The sequence below is a fragment of the Anopheles maculipalpis genome, chromosome 3RL, assembly GCF_943734695.1.
Source record: "Anopheles maculipalpis chromosome 3RL, idAnoMacuDA_375_x, whole genome shotgun sequence".
NCBI classification, from domain to species: Eukaryota; Metazoa; Arthropoda; class Insecta; order Diptera; family Culicidae; genus Anopheles; species Anopheles maculipalpis.
In genome coordinates, this window is record NC_064872.1 from 41,360,513 (window position 1) to 41,377,589 (window position 17,077).

General features: G+C 40.8%; 3 protein-coding genes across 6 annotated transcripts in view; all 3 read left to right on the forward strand.

Annotated features, from left to right (window-relative positions):
- Window positions 1-17,077, forward strand: part of LOC126565725 (guanine nucleotide-binding protein subunit gamma-e) — a 377,807-nt gene that overhangs the window by 201,792 nt on the left and 158,938 nt on the right. The gene's annotated exons all lie outside the window — the stretch shown is intronic.
- LOC126564434 (cytokine-like nuclear factor N-PAC) lies at window positions 9,363-12,230 on the forward strand. Of its 3 annotated transcripts, none has more exons than XM_050221477.1 (9): window positions 9,363-9,544; window positions 9,818-9,943; window positions 10,019-10,145; window positions 10,223-10,480; window positions 10,717-11,214; window positions 11,313-11,453; window positions 11,524-11,737; window positions 11,809-11,898; window positions 11,999-12,230. In XM_050221477.1, the coding sequence occupies exons 1-9, from the start codon at window positions 9,504-9,506 to the stop codon at window positions 12,196-12,198; spliced, it is 1,695 nt and encodes a 564-aa protein (XP_050077434.1). In that variant the 5' UTR covers window positions 9,363-9,503; the 3' UTR covers window positions 12,199-12,230. The 3 variants fall into 3 exon arrangements, with proteins under 3 accessions (XP_050077434.1, XP_050077435.1, XP_050077436.1); XM_050221478.1 differs by having other exon boundaries at window positions 10,223-10,477; XM_050221479.1 differs by having other exon boundaries at window positions 10,223-10,438.
- LOC126564633 (ankyrin repeat domain-containing protein 13C) overlaps window positions 15,645-17,077 on the forward strand; it is a 250,773-nt gene continuing 249,340 nt past the window's right edge. Inside the window, exon 1 of the mRNA XM_050221717.1 lies at window positions 15,645-15,649. The gene's annotated coding sequence lies outside the window, so the exon portion shown is untranslated. The remainder of the gene's footprint in view (window positions 15,650-17,077) is intronic.

A 17,077-nucleotide genomic window follows, 5' to 3' on the forward strand; every position in this document is an offset into this window, starting at 1 on the left:
CGCTAATAGGACGATAGTGGAAGGGAGAGAGGAAGGAATCAAAGGACGATTCCCATCCCTTTGGAGAAGTCAAACAGAATCCGTGCATATTCGTAGTCCTTCTGTCCGAGGATATCGCGCATCGGCACCGCCGGGGATCTTCCTGATGCCCGAACGGCTGCTAAGAATCCGGGTCTAGCCGCATCGAACTCCACACATGACCAGAGGATGCGGTCAATGTCGTGGTATCCGTTGCTACAGCTACAAAAACCTTGGAGTTGGCGCTACCTATACGTTTAACATGTGCATCGCACATATGTCGACATCATGTCTCGACATCATGCAACCTGTGGTGAGATGGAGTGTAGGAACCTCCCGAGTTCGTCCTCATCCCACATACTCTGCCAGCGGGCCATGCACAGCTGTTGTGGGGTGCGAAGAAACTCGTGAGGGGGTATCGACCTCTCAAAAATGCTGCCATCGGAGGCGCCTCGTTTGGGCAAGGAGTCCGTTTTTTCATTGCCGGGGATCCCGCAATGAGCAGGCAGCCATATAAACGATATTCAGAATACTTTATTGAATAAAAAGCTTAGAATATTTTTTGTATAAAATAATCAGAGCTCTTTAATGCCTCGACGGATCTCAGAGCTTCAACAGCGCTGAGGCTATCATTAAATATAAAATACTGGTCCGGAGAACATCTATAGTTCCTGTACTTACATACGCGACCCTAAGACGGGGACTTTTTCCAAAGCCAAAGATACTTAGCAGCAGGAATATTTTTCTAAAGCATTATTGATCCCATACGTGCTATACGGTTTGCGTGTGTGTAGCAATTTACACTCGCTAGGCTCCAGTGTAATGGTCATGCAATGAGAATGATACCGGACGACCCAACCCAAAAAGTCTTTTAAACCATCCAAAAGGGGGAAAGAAGCAAGTGGTAGGTTGAAATCCAGGTTATTAAAAACTATAGTAGTGAGATCGTTCAATGCTTTTCTCTTGACATGATCAGCCAAACAAATGAGTACAGCTTATAGAGACTCTTATATATATAATATTGATTTATTATCATTTTCCGTCTTTATTTATTTATTTATTTATAATTAATTATGACGGTCCAGTGCCGTATTGCGAACACCGCTTGTGTTGAATAAATTTTATAATCATATTGATAAGGCTTTTCCTCCTTATTCTTTGCCTTATCCCGGGCATACTCGGTTATGGTTGTGGTGATGGTGATTTTCCGTCTTTACATATGGGTTTTTCGTAACTTTTTCTAGAGTTACAGCTTAAAAGCTTTTCAGCGCAAGTTATTGAGACATTGTCCATCAGAGGTAATGTGTACTTTTCAATTGGTGTATCTTTTTTGTTTTTTATTTTTTATTTTTACTCTAACCAACCTAATTTTACCTTACTGACTTACTAGCCTAGCTTTCAATTATTAACTAAGATTACTATGAAAAAATATTCTTGAAAGGGATGTGAGGTGAGTTTAGTGATTTATATCAAATTTTTTCGTTGGAAATTATTATTATGTCCTTTAAAGACAAGCTATTGCTTTCACTATATAAATTCACTAGTCTTGTTCTAGGGGGAGCATTTAATAGCATTCTAAGAACCCTATTCAAGGTGACCTGAATTTTATTTAGGTTAGTACTGACACACGTTTGCCATACAGTTATTTCATATGTTGCTGACGGAAGAAAAACTTGTTTATAGATAACCATTTTGTTTTTTAGCAATAATCTTGACCTACGATTTATAAGGGGATAAAGATTTATGGTCAAAATTGTGCACTGCCTAATCACATCATATATATGGTCGCGGAATAATAACTTTTTATCGAACAAAATCCCTAGTTACTTTACCCTCGGTGACCATGGGATGGTAGAGTCGGCGAGTTTTAGGAAATGGGAACCTGGATTAATTAGATTTTGGCGCATTTTGTGTGGTAAGATCAATGCTTGCGTTTTACCTTCTTGTATCTTTATTTTCCACTTATTTTTCCACTCGCTGATTATGTTGAGGCAGTTCAACTAATGTTCTACCCTTTGCTGAGATCGATGTGTCGTCAGCGAACATGAACAACTGGCTGCCGTTGGGAAGTAGAGGAACATCCGAAACATAAAGCAGGTAAAACATAGGACCATAGCGGGTGGGATACAACCGCTGGAGCATTTGTGGTTTCTGAAGAAGTGGATCCTAATGCTACACAGAATATTCTGTGTTTCAGATAACTCTGCAGAAACTTGATGAGGTAAACTGGCAGTTTTAAACGCATCATCTTGTGATAGAGGCTCTTATATTGTCCTTCGACGCATGAGTGGAACATTAATCTTTCTGTATCACCTTTTCACGAAAGTAGTTTAGAGATTTTCCACTGTTATGTGCAGATGTGTGAGCAACTGAGCATTCAATAAAGCGTTCGACTGATCGAGTATTCAAACAGCACAGGAGCACAGGAAAGCCGATTTTGGAATATGTTGCATGCTTGTATACAATAAAATTTCACAAGAAAGCTTGTGAAAAACATGTTTTGCTATTGATTTTTTAACTTTAAAGGACAAATAACACATTTGACGAATGCAATAAGGGGAATACTGTTAACCAGTGTCATACAACATGTCTTTAATTAACACGATTTTGTTCGATGATTTTTGTTTTGTTTTGTTCTACAACACACGTATGATTTATTTTTATACTTCAAACGGCAACGAACATAGCCACATCAAACACAAAAAAGTAAATACAGCCGTTAATTACATTTAACTGCCATTGAAATGTAAATTAAATTTATTTTATAGAAACACAAACCTACACCTCATACTGTCACTGTCAACTCCCTATCAATAGTGAATTGTTTGCACTCTAATTGAATCAATTTCGTGCAACTCAACGCATGAAAAAATCGTATTCATCTATTGATTAACACCAAATATGGGGCATTTGATCGTTAGTAACGTCTGTTGTTTGATTTGATGACAGTTTACATTTTATTAGTGGTGCAACCCTTTTATTTTGAAATAGGCTTTGCCTAATAGCAAATTTTATACGTTGGCAACACATTTTTCGCGAAATGAGAGGTGTTGGAAAATTGAAATGCTTTCCACACGTACTTGTACTTTTGCACATGGATTTTTGCTCGCTGATGGGTTCGATGGGGGTGCATTAATTAAAAGCTTTGCTCATTAATTCTAACATATTCACACACAACGAGTCATCTAGCCATTTCAACTATGCCACGCCATGTTTTGTGCCCGAAAGCCTCGAAGGCCACTAGCACAACCCGTTAACATCTGGTGGTACCTGGTAGCAGCAGAACATTCCATTATGTTTGATTCCTTTTTTTATGTCCCATTATATGTGTGTGTGTGTGTGTGTGCATACACGTTTGCTCTCATCGTTAATGCAAAAATAGCACTGGCCGGGCTTGGAAATCACTGTCCAATTGGTCGATGGATAAAGTGATACACGAGTTTGTTATAGATTGTTTTTATAAATAATTCATACAAACGATGCGAGAGGGATTTTCAACACACTTTGACGAGCATTGCAAGTTGTTTTGTACGTTACTTTTTATAGAAACTAATTTAACTGCGTTTTTTTGTTGTTTTTTTTTGCAAGTTGAAACTGATTGCAAAATGGAATAATTTTAATGATGATATCAATTATCGATCAAGAAGTATACCGTCAAATTGTCATCTAATTTAAACCGAATAATCTAAAACAAACCTTATCCGTGAAGTCCGTTGTTACATTGTTCGCTACCTCAGTTTCTTGATTATATTTTACTTTTATAAATTTATTTCAATCAAATTGCTTTATACGTTTCACTAGAACAACACAATTATCGATGTCAAGATGAAAATACTGTTTTTAAATTAACATAATTACCATGAATGAACATAATTGACAAATATTATTTGTGATGAGCAGCCGTTTTTGCATCTACAATCAATCAAGCTTACGCTGCACGGATGTATCGTTCCGCAAAAGTAGATCAGATTTATGTCATTCGGTGCGTAAAGTAGTTCATCTCGCTTATCTACTTTAAGCACGCCCCAGCCCCAGAAAGATCATTTGATTCACAATTGTAGCTTTCGTTTGCGTCAGTGCCACTCGATACCCGAACGTCCGGTTTGTTTAGGAAGATTGTGTTCTTACAATTCTGGCCGCCAATTCCATTTCGAATGGGTAACCAAAGTCACAAAACCATTAATCAAAACTGTGAAATAACCCGTCTCGTTACTTTTATTGTTTCCGCTACGTTCTGCTTACCCTTAAGCAGTCTGTTTTAAGCATAGCGACGCAATCCGTACATTTCCGTCACAAGTTTCGCTCAACACAAAACCCATCGTCTGTCGTTTAAATTCCCTTCGCTTCCACCGTCCGCTCAAATCCGCTAAGGAAAAGCTTGAACGATGAGCGTTTTTCAAGGCGGTTTCGAAATTGGCAGCAATTTGCAGAACGGGAGCGACAAAACGTTAATTCATAAATATACACTATCATCCAAAGTGGAAACCATTTTCTACCCCTTTACCCCCATCGCGGTCGTTTAGTCTCAATAGCTGGCAATAGACCCTACTCAAAACTTTCGCCAGTATCAATGACAAATGACAAAATTCCGATGCCACAAGGTGGTTGTTTTTTTCATTTTGTCGTGTTTTGCCCTTTAGGAAATGAAAAGGCACACTATCGGGACGGCTTGAGGTAATTGGATGGAAGTGATCCTTTATGCGCTAAAGGAGCATTCCATGATACCGGTAATAACGGTCAGTTTCTTTCTTAAGCGTCTTTAAAACGTTACGACAACTTGTCTTTCTGGTGTGATAAGCATTTTCCCAACCAATACTACCTTCATCGCTTTTGCTCGTATGGTGTAATGCAGAACAAGACAAGCATCCTTGAAATGCCATGGTGCAAAAATGGGAAACAATGTTACCCTGGAAGAGATTGAGCTGACGCGCAACCGACGCTAGATTTCAGGTGTGTAGGCATCGGGCAAGTTCATAAAATGTCAACCGGTGGAACGTAGCAAGGGATCATCCCCCTTACATAAATTCTTCCATTTGAACCAAACCGAAACCCTCAACTTGCATGAATGAACCGCACTTTAAGCACTGAGCATGAAGATCACAAAAGTAAGAGAAGGATAGAAGTGCTTAATACTTCCCACATTCTTTGCAGTGTGGTTAGGAAAAGTATGGTCACAAGAATTTAACGTCACACCGGAAATTAGGATGAATTATTGGTGAGAGTCCCAACCGCTTGTGTAGAGATGTACCATGTGGAATTCGCAAAAACTCAGCTGCATTCTTAGAATTTTTCTCAAACCATATAATTATCAAACAACTGGAAGGTCTGCCTTTATGCCATTATCGAACTTAGTAAGAACTTTCAAACATATTATTAAAGCTTTTTTTATCGTAAAAGTAGTCGTAAAGTTGGAACAAAAACAAATCTAATTTGGCCGTTAAATATGTTTCTTTTTCTTGGGTTAACGAGCCTCCTAAATCATTAGTGTTACTTATGCAACAAACGCGAGCCGTTTTTGAAGTTTATGTTTTTATTTAAACTGGATTAGCAAAATAATATGAAAAAAGAAAAAATATGACAAAAGAAAAACTCAAAAATAGTGGCCTAAAACGTCTTTCCGCTGTGGTGCCTCTTGCGCTACTGCCTTTCGCCCGCAGACGCTATCCGCTTTATCCGTACCTACACTCATCCGTTTACACTCTCGGGTTACGCTCTCCAGGATCTACTCAAATTATCCGTTATTTTTATCCCTTCCGCTAGCAGCGTCAACAATTAGACTTATTGAAACTACCATAGTTGGATAGTCAGTCCTCACTACGCAGGAAACGGTGTGTATGGGATTTGAACCCCGTTCCTTCCGTGTCAAGACTGGCACCGCTGTCATCTTAACACCAGACCCTGCGAAATATGGTTTTGTGTTCAATTATTTCATTGCAAACATGTAATTGAGCATGAACCTTCTCTTCCATGTCACACAAGCGAGGCCACTTAACATAGCCGTGTATTATCTGTGCAGTTTTTCATTCCCTGCGCCCTGCGGCATGGTTTGGAAGTTTTCTTGTTTTACTTTGCGTATTTTGCTCTCCAAATCTTATGAACTTCCCAGTCCCACCTGGTACCGGCGTCGGTCACAGGATCACACGAACAAAAGTTCATCCATGCTTCGAACGCACCGAAACAAGAAACAGACGGAAGAAAACACCCGCTAGGCGTCTATCAAACTCGCATAAAACAATGTTCGATGTTAAATCAAATAAAAGTGGGTTTATAAATTTCTCAAAAATCATAAATACTTTGTCGAAACCTCCAAATAAAACTGGTTCCTGAGTTTTATTGCCTATCTGCGTCTTGTTCAGCTTTTTTTTTTTTGTTCGTTTGCGACTGAACGAAAATACACAAACGATTTGAAGCAGACGAAGCGAGACGAACAGGCTAACGGAGGACGGAAATGGGAAGTGAAGAATCCGTTGCGCCTTTATTTGTTAGGACGCCCCGTTCACTTCAGACCACCCTGACTCCACTTGATTCAGTATAAAGCGAAAAGTCCAAATTTTCTTTTCAAATCCTCTGGCATCCATCGGAATCCGCTCGAGAACACCGGCCACCCCGTTCGCAGAACATTGCAAGAAAGTTGCGTATAAATATTCCACCATTCGCTCCTACCCATCGCCCAGAAGCATTTGCGCACCCCCGCACGTGACTGCGGGTAAAACGAAAGGAGAGGTCCAGGCGCTTGGGCTTGGGAATGGTTGTACCACCGAAAAAGATATGCTCCAACAAAAATCTACCAAATTCCGCTCATAATTAATAACATCAAAGCGAGATCGGTAAACGGTTGTTGGCACCGGTTCCGAGCGCACGCAGCGCATTACTGTCTGCGTTATGTCTTTTTAAGCATATTTTCCTGCTTACGGCTGGTTCTTCCCGAAAATCAACTAGAATATAAAGCTTCTAAAGGATGTGGAAAACCATGGTTCTGAAGCTCGTAGCAGGAAGAAAAACTCTCATATTATTTCGCCACCTCCATCAGTAGTAGTTCGCGGGAAACGGTTAGAAAAAAAGTTTCGGTCACCCTCGTCTGCCAGCCTTCGACGGTGAAAAGCGAATTAAGCTTGTTCTCCCTATTCGGAGAATAATACACACGCTGCAGGATGAGAAAAAATCACCACCAGCTAAATTATGCTACCCCGGTGCTTTAGCAAGTCCTAGGAACGTTGGTGACTGTTTTTGACTCGAGTGAGCAGAGCTTCTCTACAAACGCTAGCCTCACCCGTGGGGGTCTATTTAACGATAGACTCTACCTCTACGAACAGCTATCGCCAAAACTGAACGCTAGCATTTCCCATCAGGTGCAAAACTTTCCCTCATGCCACTAGTGCCGGCAGAACAAAACATCACATGAAAATGTTTTTCGGTTCGGTTACGTTTTTTTTTGTTTCTCTCGAATCACGGTTCACAGTTTCCGGTCGGAATGGAATGTGTTTTCTTTTCCTGTGCTTTTCCGGTGGCATCGCTCGTCTAACCTTTTTCGCTACTGAATTGTTCCGTTCTTTTCTTCACTCTCGCTTTACTATTGAATGCAATATCGCTTTCGCTAAATCTTTCGTATTTTATTTTAATTTCTTCTCCAACTTGCATTACCATTTTATCGTCGGCCACTTTCGGTGAGGCCGTAATAGTTGCTTTAGTTTTTTGTTTGTTTTTCGCCGTTTTCTTTAAATGACCCAAAAACCTCTGGTATAGCCTGATTTTTGTTTCAGAAATTCAAAAACAGAAAATGAAAATAATGCTGCGAGAGGCGTATATAAGAATTCTGTTCAATTCCGTATTCAATGGATGAAACTATACTGTTGTTAATTTATTCGCATCAATTATAGAATGTTATTCCTGTTTGTGTTGATTGCTTAGCTCGTTTTAACACAAGATTTTATTGAATATCTGAATCCACCTTTCGAAAGGTTATTAAGCTTGAAGGTTGAAAACCTCCAAACGCGACGACAATAGCGAAGTAATGTTAACGGAGTAAAGATGGTAAAACGAATTGAAGCCATTTCTAATTGCAGTTAAAACATCATCATAGACGATCTTTCTAGGTTGCTAGTAAAAAAGTGGGACATACTCTCTACTTCTACTTCTGACGAAATAAAGTGATTTCACGTACCTATAAATAAAATATTTAATACATGAAACAAGATTGCAGCATCAAGAAAATGCTGTTTAAACATCAAATAATGACAAAACGTAACGGCTCATTCAAAATTGTTGTAAGTTGCAAACGTCTGATATGAAACGTCAAACCAAACCGACAGTTACGCACAGTGGTGGCCGTCCTTTAGTTATGTGGCCAGTTTCCTGTTTAATTTCGCTGTAACTTTCTTTAATTTATACCATGAAAAAAATATCATCGTTCATATGTCTTGATTCGCAATACAAGCTCCTTTTTTTAAACGTAGTTCCAATAAACAAAAGTCGACATTGGGTATGTCGGATCATCGGACATCATTTCTTTTCCACCGCAAAGGCAAATAAAGCTCGATTGAGTTTCCCATTCTTGCTAATTTGAACGTTTTCATATAAGATAATAATTTCACTACCATGTAAAATAACTTTACATCCTATATCTTTTATGAAATGTCTATAGAAACGTCTGATGAATGTCGACCTGTATGTCATGTCTCGGAAGCATCGAAATCATAACAACCGCCATTTTTTACTATCGCCGATTGCAGCAGTGAGCACCAATTGCAGTGAAAAACTCCAGCATAAAAAGTCTGTACAAGCGATTACGGCCTAGAAAAACGCGGTCTGCGAACGCCCCGGACACGCATCCGTGTGTACAATAGTTAGTTTGCTAAAAATATTATCGCTGTTTTTCGGTGGCTAGGATACATTCCGCCAAAGAGAACATTTTCGGTGGCAATCATCTTGTAACGCTTGCCGTAAGTTTGCCTTTGCATGTGTGTGCGTGTATGTGTGCGAAGAGCAGCTAGAAAGAGAGAGGGCGATAGAGCGCGCCTACGAAAAGGAAGCGCAAACACACGCACCATCATAGTGACAAAAGTGACGCGCGGCCGCTTCACAAAAACAGTCCGGGGTAGTTTTCATTCGATTCCCGCAGGGCACGCCGCAAGAGCTATTCACCATTAGTGCTTTGCGTTACATTACCGCTTTTGGCTACGTGTGCATAATTGTCACATCAAGCTTGCCCACCCCCTGGCCGCCATCATTGTCGGCTTGGCGTCGGCTTATCGGACGGCTTAATTGATTGTGTGTGTGCACGCGTGTGTAGAAGTGCGTACGCGCGGGCAGCGCAGCCACCGTACCTCGAAGAGTGCGGGTAGTGCCAATCAGAGTCCAAAAGAGGCCAAAAGCTATACCGACGGTGGAATCCTTCAAGTGCTGCTACGGCTAAAGAAGAATACGGCAAGCAGTAGGCGCGGCGGTTCAGTTTCCAAGCAGCGAGTAGCAACATAAAACAAACAAAAATGTCCGACAGCACGGGTTACGCCGTTAACGATCTCGTATGGTAAGTGTTTGTCGTGAAAAGCACCATTTTACAGTGGTGGAGAAAAGTTCTGTTGTGGTGGTCCGTCGGGTGCCGATGGGCTCGGGGCATCGTAAACCGTGTGCGTGTATATGGTTTCGATTGCATTTGCATCAGTGTGGCAAACGAAAGAAGCGGGAGAATAGGCAACATAACCTCAAACATGGAGTGTTGTTTTTCTTCTGCATCCATGTGACGATTGCTGGTAGTATGGTGGTATGTTTCTCTCAAAATTGTGTGATTTCTTCCATACAGGGCCAAAATGAAGGGATTCTCGCCCTGGCCAGGCCGTATTTCGGTTCCACCGGCAGAGCTGCGTAAAATAGCGGTCAAAAAGAACAATCCAGTGAAGTGTATTTTCTTCTTTGGCTCCAACAACTAGTGAGTATTCATCAACAATCCGAACGCTTATGTGGCCATGGGGTCATTCAATAATGCATCATACTTTACTTGCAGTGCTTGGATCGAAGAAACGCAAATCAAGCCGTATCTCGAGTTCAAGGATACGTTGCTGAATTCCTGCAAAACTGCTCAGTTCAAAGAGGCTTTGAAACAGATAGAAGAGTTCCGTGTAAATCCGGAGGTAATTATGCGAACCTCCTCCCCAGTCTTACCTTAGGACACAAAAAATCGTGCTTATGAACAATTTCTTAACCACAGAAATTTCAACCTCTGTTTGTGGGTGAAAACGAGGCCGCCAATCGGCCGGATCCAGACGAAGAGTTCAACAGACTTCGCGAAGGTGTCACCAGCGGTACGGAGGAGAGCGGAGCCGAGGATGGTGGTTCCGTAAATAACACGTCGACCCCCGCCGTCCTGGAATCGGTGGAGGATGTCACCTCAACGCCGCTGGTAAAGAAATCAGCTAAGAAGAAAGTACGTGCCTCGTTGCCAATCAAGTTGAACGTGGATAAGGTGGTGTGTGATCGAGATTATTTTACTTCCCAGTATCATGTTTGGCACCAATGTCTGTCGAAAATTTACATCCAACACTTACCTCCCTTTCTGCTTCCTTTAGTATGTTTGTGTCTCTGTATGAGAGTCTGTAGATTTACACATCCCCCGGTAGAATAGTTGGTGCATTAACATGCCAGTAAATTTCATTGTACCAGGTTGCCTAATCGTGTTGGTTTCCTTTTTCTTTCGCGCCATAGACTTCTGTGACGAAAGTGCGTTCGGTTGGCAACAAAGCGAAAGCTGCACTGGACGATGGTGTTACCAGTACGCCATCGCCAAAACGTAAGAAGAAGCTGTTGAATGATTCGGGAGAATTGTCTACGCTGGATATCGATAGTTACGCTAGTCCGGTAAGACGCAATGCGCCGGTGACCCATCTGCTGAACCGTCCGGTTACTGTAACTCGACCAGCGACGCCAGAGATCGACATGTCGAGCGTTTCCAATGCGGTCCAATCGCGTAATATCAAAGCTTCGCAGCTGAAGTTCGGCTTTCTCGGGCTGGGAGTGATGGGTTGCGGGATTGTGAAAAATCTAATCAAATCCGGTCACTCGGTCGTAGTCTGGAACCGCAGCGCTAACAAATGCCGCAAGTTCCAAGAGGTTGGGGCCGAGGTTGCGGATACTCCATCGGATGTGGTAGAAATGACCGATGTGACATACTCGTGCGTCTCCGATCCGCAGGTTGCAAAGGATGTAAGTAATGGGACGTCGTTTTGCGGGAAGAGATTATGTGGTGCAGGTGGGCATGGAATACATTGCTACTTACATACTTATTATATTGTCTTGCTCAGATGGTGTTCGGCAATTGTGGCGTTATGTCGGCAAACCTGACCAGTAAGGGTTATGTTGAGATGACTGGTGTCGATCCGGAAACATCCAATGACATCAATGAAGCAATCATCTCCAAAGGAGGCCGTTATTTGGAAGCACAAGTAAGTTAGAGGGGTTAGTGGCCGTACGGAAGAGGGAAAAATAGTCACGCATGTTATTCCGTCGTTCCAGATACAAGGCTCAAAGAACCAAGCGGAAGAGGGAACCCTCATCATTTTGGCTAGCGGTGATCGATTACTGTTTGAGGAGTGTCAAAGCTGTTTCGAAGCTATATCCCGCAATTCGTTCTACCTGGGCGACGTTGGCAATGCTACAAAGATGAATCTAATTTTGCAGATGATTTCTGGCATTACGCTGGCTGGTGTGGCGGAAGCGATGGCACTCGGTAGGTAGTCGGTCGCTTGATAAATTCAAATGAAATCGAAATGTACGTGTGTGTTCTTTTTTATTCCGTAGCGGATCGTGCTGGGCTGCAACAAAAAGACGTTCTGGAAGTGCTAGAATTGACTAGCATGTCGTCGGAAATGATGTTGCAAAAGGGAAATGGTGAGTAAAGATTTTTTCGTTATTTATTTCATTTTAACAAAGTCGGTAGAGTCGGTTCATTAATTGTGGTTGTTTTTTTAATATTTTTTTTATTTCATAGCTATAATCAAGGGCGAATTTCCAACTCATCAGGCGTTGAAGCATATGCAGAAGGACCTCAAGCTCGCGCTAAGCCTGGCAGATGGACTGGAACAATCGCTGCCCATTACCGCAGCTTCGAACGAGGTGTACAAACACGCCAAACGTCTTGGGTACGGTTCGCACGACGCTAGTGCTGTCTACGTAAGGGCACGGTTTTAACAGCGACCGGGCAGACGACCTTCGTAGTGAGCTGACTATTCTGCAGCAGCATAAATGTCCCAATACAGAAAGGTAGAGAACAGGTGTGCGGTAGCACCTCGTTAGTCTAAAGTTGACGACAACTTGAGATGTGAACCGTGTTGTGTGTATATGTGTGTCTTGCTATTAGTCTATCGCAGCACGTCCACCGATGGACTTGTTTATTATTTTTTTGTTCCAATTGAACGGGAATAACGTTCTCCTTCTTTTTGGTGCCTATTTTTGTGTGTCTCATTGGACCGGAATTAGAATTTTCATCCATAATGACACACTTACCAACGTTTTGTTGGTATAAAGATGATTGTGTTTTTGACATCGTATAAGGAATGATGAATAAAGACGTTTATATGCTTTATTTCTCTGTTACTTATTACTTATCTTATTCATGTGGTATGAAGTATAACAGTTCAACCGGAACTTTTTATTACAATTTTTTGGGTTTTTGCGAAACCCATTCTGCATTTATCAATCGCATGCATTCAATTCTTTGACAAAAAAAAACACAATTTTAACATTCTATTTTTATTCTGTATGTGTTAAGGGGAGATAGTAAAGGGTGGCAGTTTTTAATTGGAACAAAGAAATCAAGGGACCTAAGGCATAGACACAAGTACACCATCGAAGCTGCAATAGGGAATCCTGTTGAAGATATATACATATACATATATATATTTTTAATATGGAAAGTGTTTTCTTCTTTTAGTTTTTCTTTACATGTTCAACATATTTTCTCTTAGATTTAACGGCAACAAGCATAGTCCGACTGGTTTTGTAGATATCGCTACAATCTCTACAAAGCAGTAGTAAGGACGAGTGAGTGTGTATAGCGTTCTAGCGATAGCAGAAGCTATGTAGGTGGCAGATAGTATCCCAAATTACTATAATTTTTAGTTAGATTTCATTAGAGCGCGCACGTGTGTAAAGCTGAAATAGTATCTTGTTGGTGCACAAGCGTAGTTGTTTTCCTTTTATTAGTGGTTCATATTATTTGGTCTCTAAATTGTTCAGTAAAAGCAAAATCAGTTGAATTTTTCACTTCCCGCGCGTGTGTGTGTGTGAACTATAACTCGACATCTACACGATTCTAAAGTAAGCGAGTCACAAAGCATTTTGGGTTTATCATAACATAATATGATATGAGTTGTGTGAATTTTGGATCAATTCCTGATGAATTCAACACAGCAACAATAATTTCATGCACCATGTAGTACTACATGAGAAGAACGTAGAAATGTTTGTGTATCGCTTATTTTCAAACAAGCATCGTGTAGATACTGAGTTCAAAAAGAGTAAAAAGTTATCGTGTAAGTACAACATGTCATCGCTATCAAATGGACTGATTTTTAGCGAATGTGAAAAGGGAGAATGAATAAAGCAAAATCGATAGCAGAAAGTATACAAGCATGTCCCTGGAACACGTGAAACACAAGAAAGTAAAAATCATAATATAGGAAAAAACGGAAGACGATATAATACCCTAGGATGGCGACGAATTTGGTTAGCGAGGAGGTGTGAATAGTTTTTTTTTTTTTTGCGAAAAGAAGAGATTAATAAAATGCCTCTTTGCAGCAAATTGCAGGCACGCGTGTGCGGTCACCACTAAACGAAAGAGCTTTGTAAGATAAATCTCTTTTTAGGAAAGAAGCAAAAGTGCAAACGTCGACAAACGCATAAACCAATCGTCGCGCTATAGAGAGGCGCATCATCTTTGCCTAAAAGAAAAGTGGGATTACGTGAAAGGATAATTAGTTTTTCCTTGAGTAAATATTACTCTCTGTAAGTCGTCCCGTTTCATATACATATATAACACCATTTTACGTTACGGACGTTTTTGATGAACGCGGCAGAAGAAATACAAAAACACTTTACGTGACAAAACGATGCAACCAATAACACAAATGAGAGAATAAATAAATGTTAATTTACGTATCGATACATAACAACAACGGGCACAGGGTTACAAATGTTCAGTTATTAGAATTAGAATTGTGTTTTTAAAGTACTCCGCATGAAAAAAACACGAAACATTATGTGTATTTGAATTACAAAATAGCAATAGCAAAACATTCAAACCAAATTGCCAACCCCTTCGCAATACGTAATATGTTTAAACCTTTTCGTTGAAAAATTTTTCGTTCTTTCTTATTTGTTTTTAATATCTTTCTACTTTTGTCATCTATTATGCTAGAAAGATTGATTTACTAGATTTATTACAGAAGACCTTATAACGACCTACAATAACGCATTTTGTGACATTAATAAATTGCGAATACGATTACAAATCTTATAAGATAACTAAAATAGTACTGCGGTTGCCTCATAGTAAATGCATATGAAAATAGTTGTTCTTCTCGAACAAACCATCAACCTATTTTAGAAAAAGATAGTGTTTCAGAAAGTATGCATTTCGGTACGTTGTACTACATGAAAACTTTGCAGTGGCATCGTTTAATATCGTGCTCTGTAATCCTCTATACTGTTGGCTGAATTGAATGTTTGATTTTAGTGCACTATAATGACAATTGGCCGGAATACAACGCTCTTGATCGCGAATTATATTGTAATCGGAAGACAAACGTTTTGAAATATCAATACTTTTTTCATTTTTTTCGTTAATCCAGACGACAACGTGTAAATGCCAAATTTCGCGCCTTGTGAGAAATATTTCATTACAAAAATGACAAACAGAAAGTTTCGTTGAACGCGTTTTTGACAGTTTCGTCAATATTTAGAAGTCAATTCAAAATCTTCGTTAAAAATAAAATTTTTATGGCAGGATTTATGTTGTAATTTATTTAATTCGATTTAATTGAAGGGATGGTTGTTGATATCGTTTGGAAAAAAATAAAACACAGATTTTGAGCAAAGCGACTATTAAACAACTACTTAAATACGTTTTCCCCGTTTTATAGCAGTACAACAGAACAGTTTGGTTTTGGATTCAGTGCATTTATCCATTCAAATATTGAATTGTTTGGGTTTTTGTGTGATGAAATGGCGAAGTTTTTGTTTCCTTTACATAATTTACAAAAATTTGCTTTTTGAAATGTCAGCTTACGAAGCAAGATGATGTCCGCCCAAATCGACCACCGTGGGCGCAGTGCTGAAGAGCAGGAATGACAACAACAATAAGAAAATAAAATGGCGATCTTTGAGTGTTGTACATTTTTCATTGCGGCCGTTTAAGGTGATTTTTCGACTGAAAGTGATTCGGTATCGTGTATTGCGGGTGCGCGGGGATCGTCGGAAGTGGCTAGCTGCCGGAAAAACTAGTGGTCATGCGGATGTACGGTCCGTGCCGAGCCCTATGGACATGTAATTATACGGTGGCCACACGGGTGATTCTGTCGTTGGCGATTGAGAGCAAATGAAATTTGTAATACCCCTTTGGTGAAGGTTGGTGGTCGTGGTGGTAGTGATGGTGGTGGCCTCGATGAAGGGTGCAATGTTGGCGAGTGTGAGGGGAGGAACAAAAGGATCCTGTCGTGTAAAGGGGTGGACCAGAGCCCAAAAAGGAACAATTGTGTGATGCAGTTGAATTCTGCGAAAGGAAATAACTGAAAATGTGCCCCCAATAATCAATTTCGTTCGTTCGCTCATGGCAGTGCTAGACGGAAATCCCCACAACGTTGGGTTGTAACTGACGGATCTACCTTGCCTGTTACTTTTGCGCCCTGCTTCTGCCTTCCACATGCCAACCCCGCTGGCCGTTGACGGAGCAGCAAATACCTGGCGCTCCGTCCCTCTCCTCTTGCTCTTTCTCTCTTTCTCTTTCTCTCCACATGTTCATAATCATTACTATCACCGTTGATGGACCGGACGGTGGGTGCCCTTTTTCGCGAATGGTATATTTTTGAAATCGCTCGTTTCTTCTCGAAGATACGATAGAAAAAGGCGACTATGAGAGATAGGTTGCAATAAGGTTGAAGGCAACGAAAATTATCAACCACACATCGAACGGCTTTTGCGTAGATGATGATGATGTACTCCACAAGCGCTACGTGCTGCTGCGATACATTGTATAGTATGTGTGTACGTGTGCATAGGTGTTTGTGCGTGTGTCCCGATGGTTCACCAACAATGTGTCCCCATGTCCAAATGTGCAATATATGGGTTTTCTTTTTTTTGAAAATATGTTTCCTTCCCAACTGCATAACCAGCCGCGAACGTGAAGAACCCTGTTCCATTGTTACATTGTTGCATTGCACATGCAAACACACGCACACGCATGCTTACAAACCAACACACACATACACACACATGCACGGTGACAATCGGCATCCTGATGTCGTTGCGCCGGTATCCTTTGCCCTCAGAGGTGTGCGAATGCGAGAAAGGATGAAAGGGAAAATCTCACAGAAAAAGTTTCACAACTCCCATAAAAGTCCTTGTGCGGTTGACATTTGAGAGAAGGCTGACGATGGATACACACACACACACACACCACACCGTATGCATATGTGTTTGTGGATGACTGATGGTGTGCGCACGTATGGTTGCGTGTTTTTACGATGTGTGCATTGCTATTTTCCTCCCCCCGTGGTCGTAGCATGCTATGCATGCGTGTGCCGATTTGAAGAAGTACTGCTGCTAGACTGTTGCTGCTTCTTCAGCTGAAAGTAAGCATTTTTTCATAGCATTTTGATAAGAAGCATATTTACAACATTATACGATTGATGGCATGTGCCACGAATTTTCAACCCGTTAGTGTGATTTTTATAGTTTTGGTTCTGGTCTGGTTCAAACCGTGTTTTTTTGGTGTACGCGAAACGGTGCCGACGTGTGACACAAGCAAGCTTTCCATAAACGTCTCGGGTGAAAGCTGTAAAGACACTGTAGT

Coding starts and splice junctions, on each gene's coding strand:
- LOC126564434 (XM_050221477.1), top strand. CDS start 9,504: ATGTCCGACAGCACGGGTTACGCCGTTAACGATCTCGTATG. Junction 11,738..11,808: donor GGCGGAAGCGATGGCACTCG/GTAGGTAGTCGG, acceptor TTTATTCCGTAG/CGGATCGTGCTGGGCTGCAA. Junction 11,899..11,998: donor GATGTTGCAAAAGGGAAATG/GTGAGTAAAGAT, acceptor TTTATTTCATAG/CTATAATCAAGGGCGAATTT.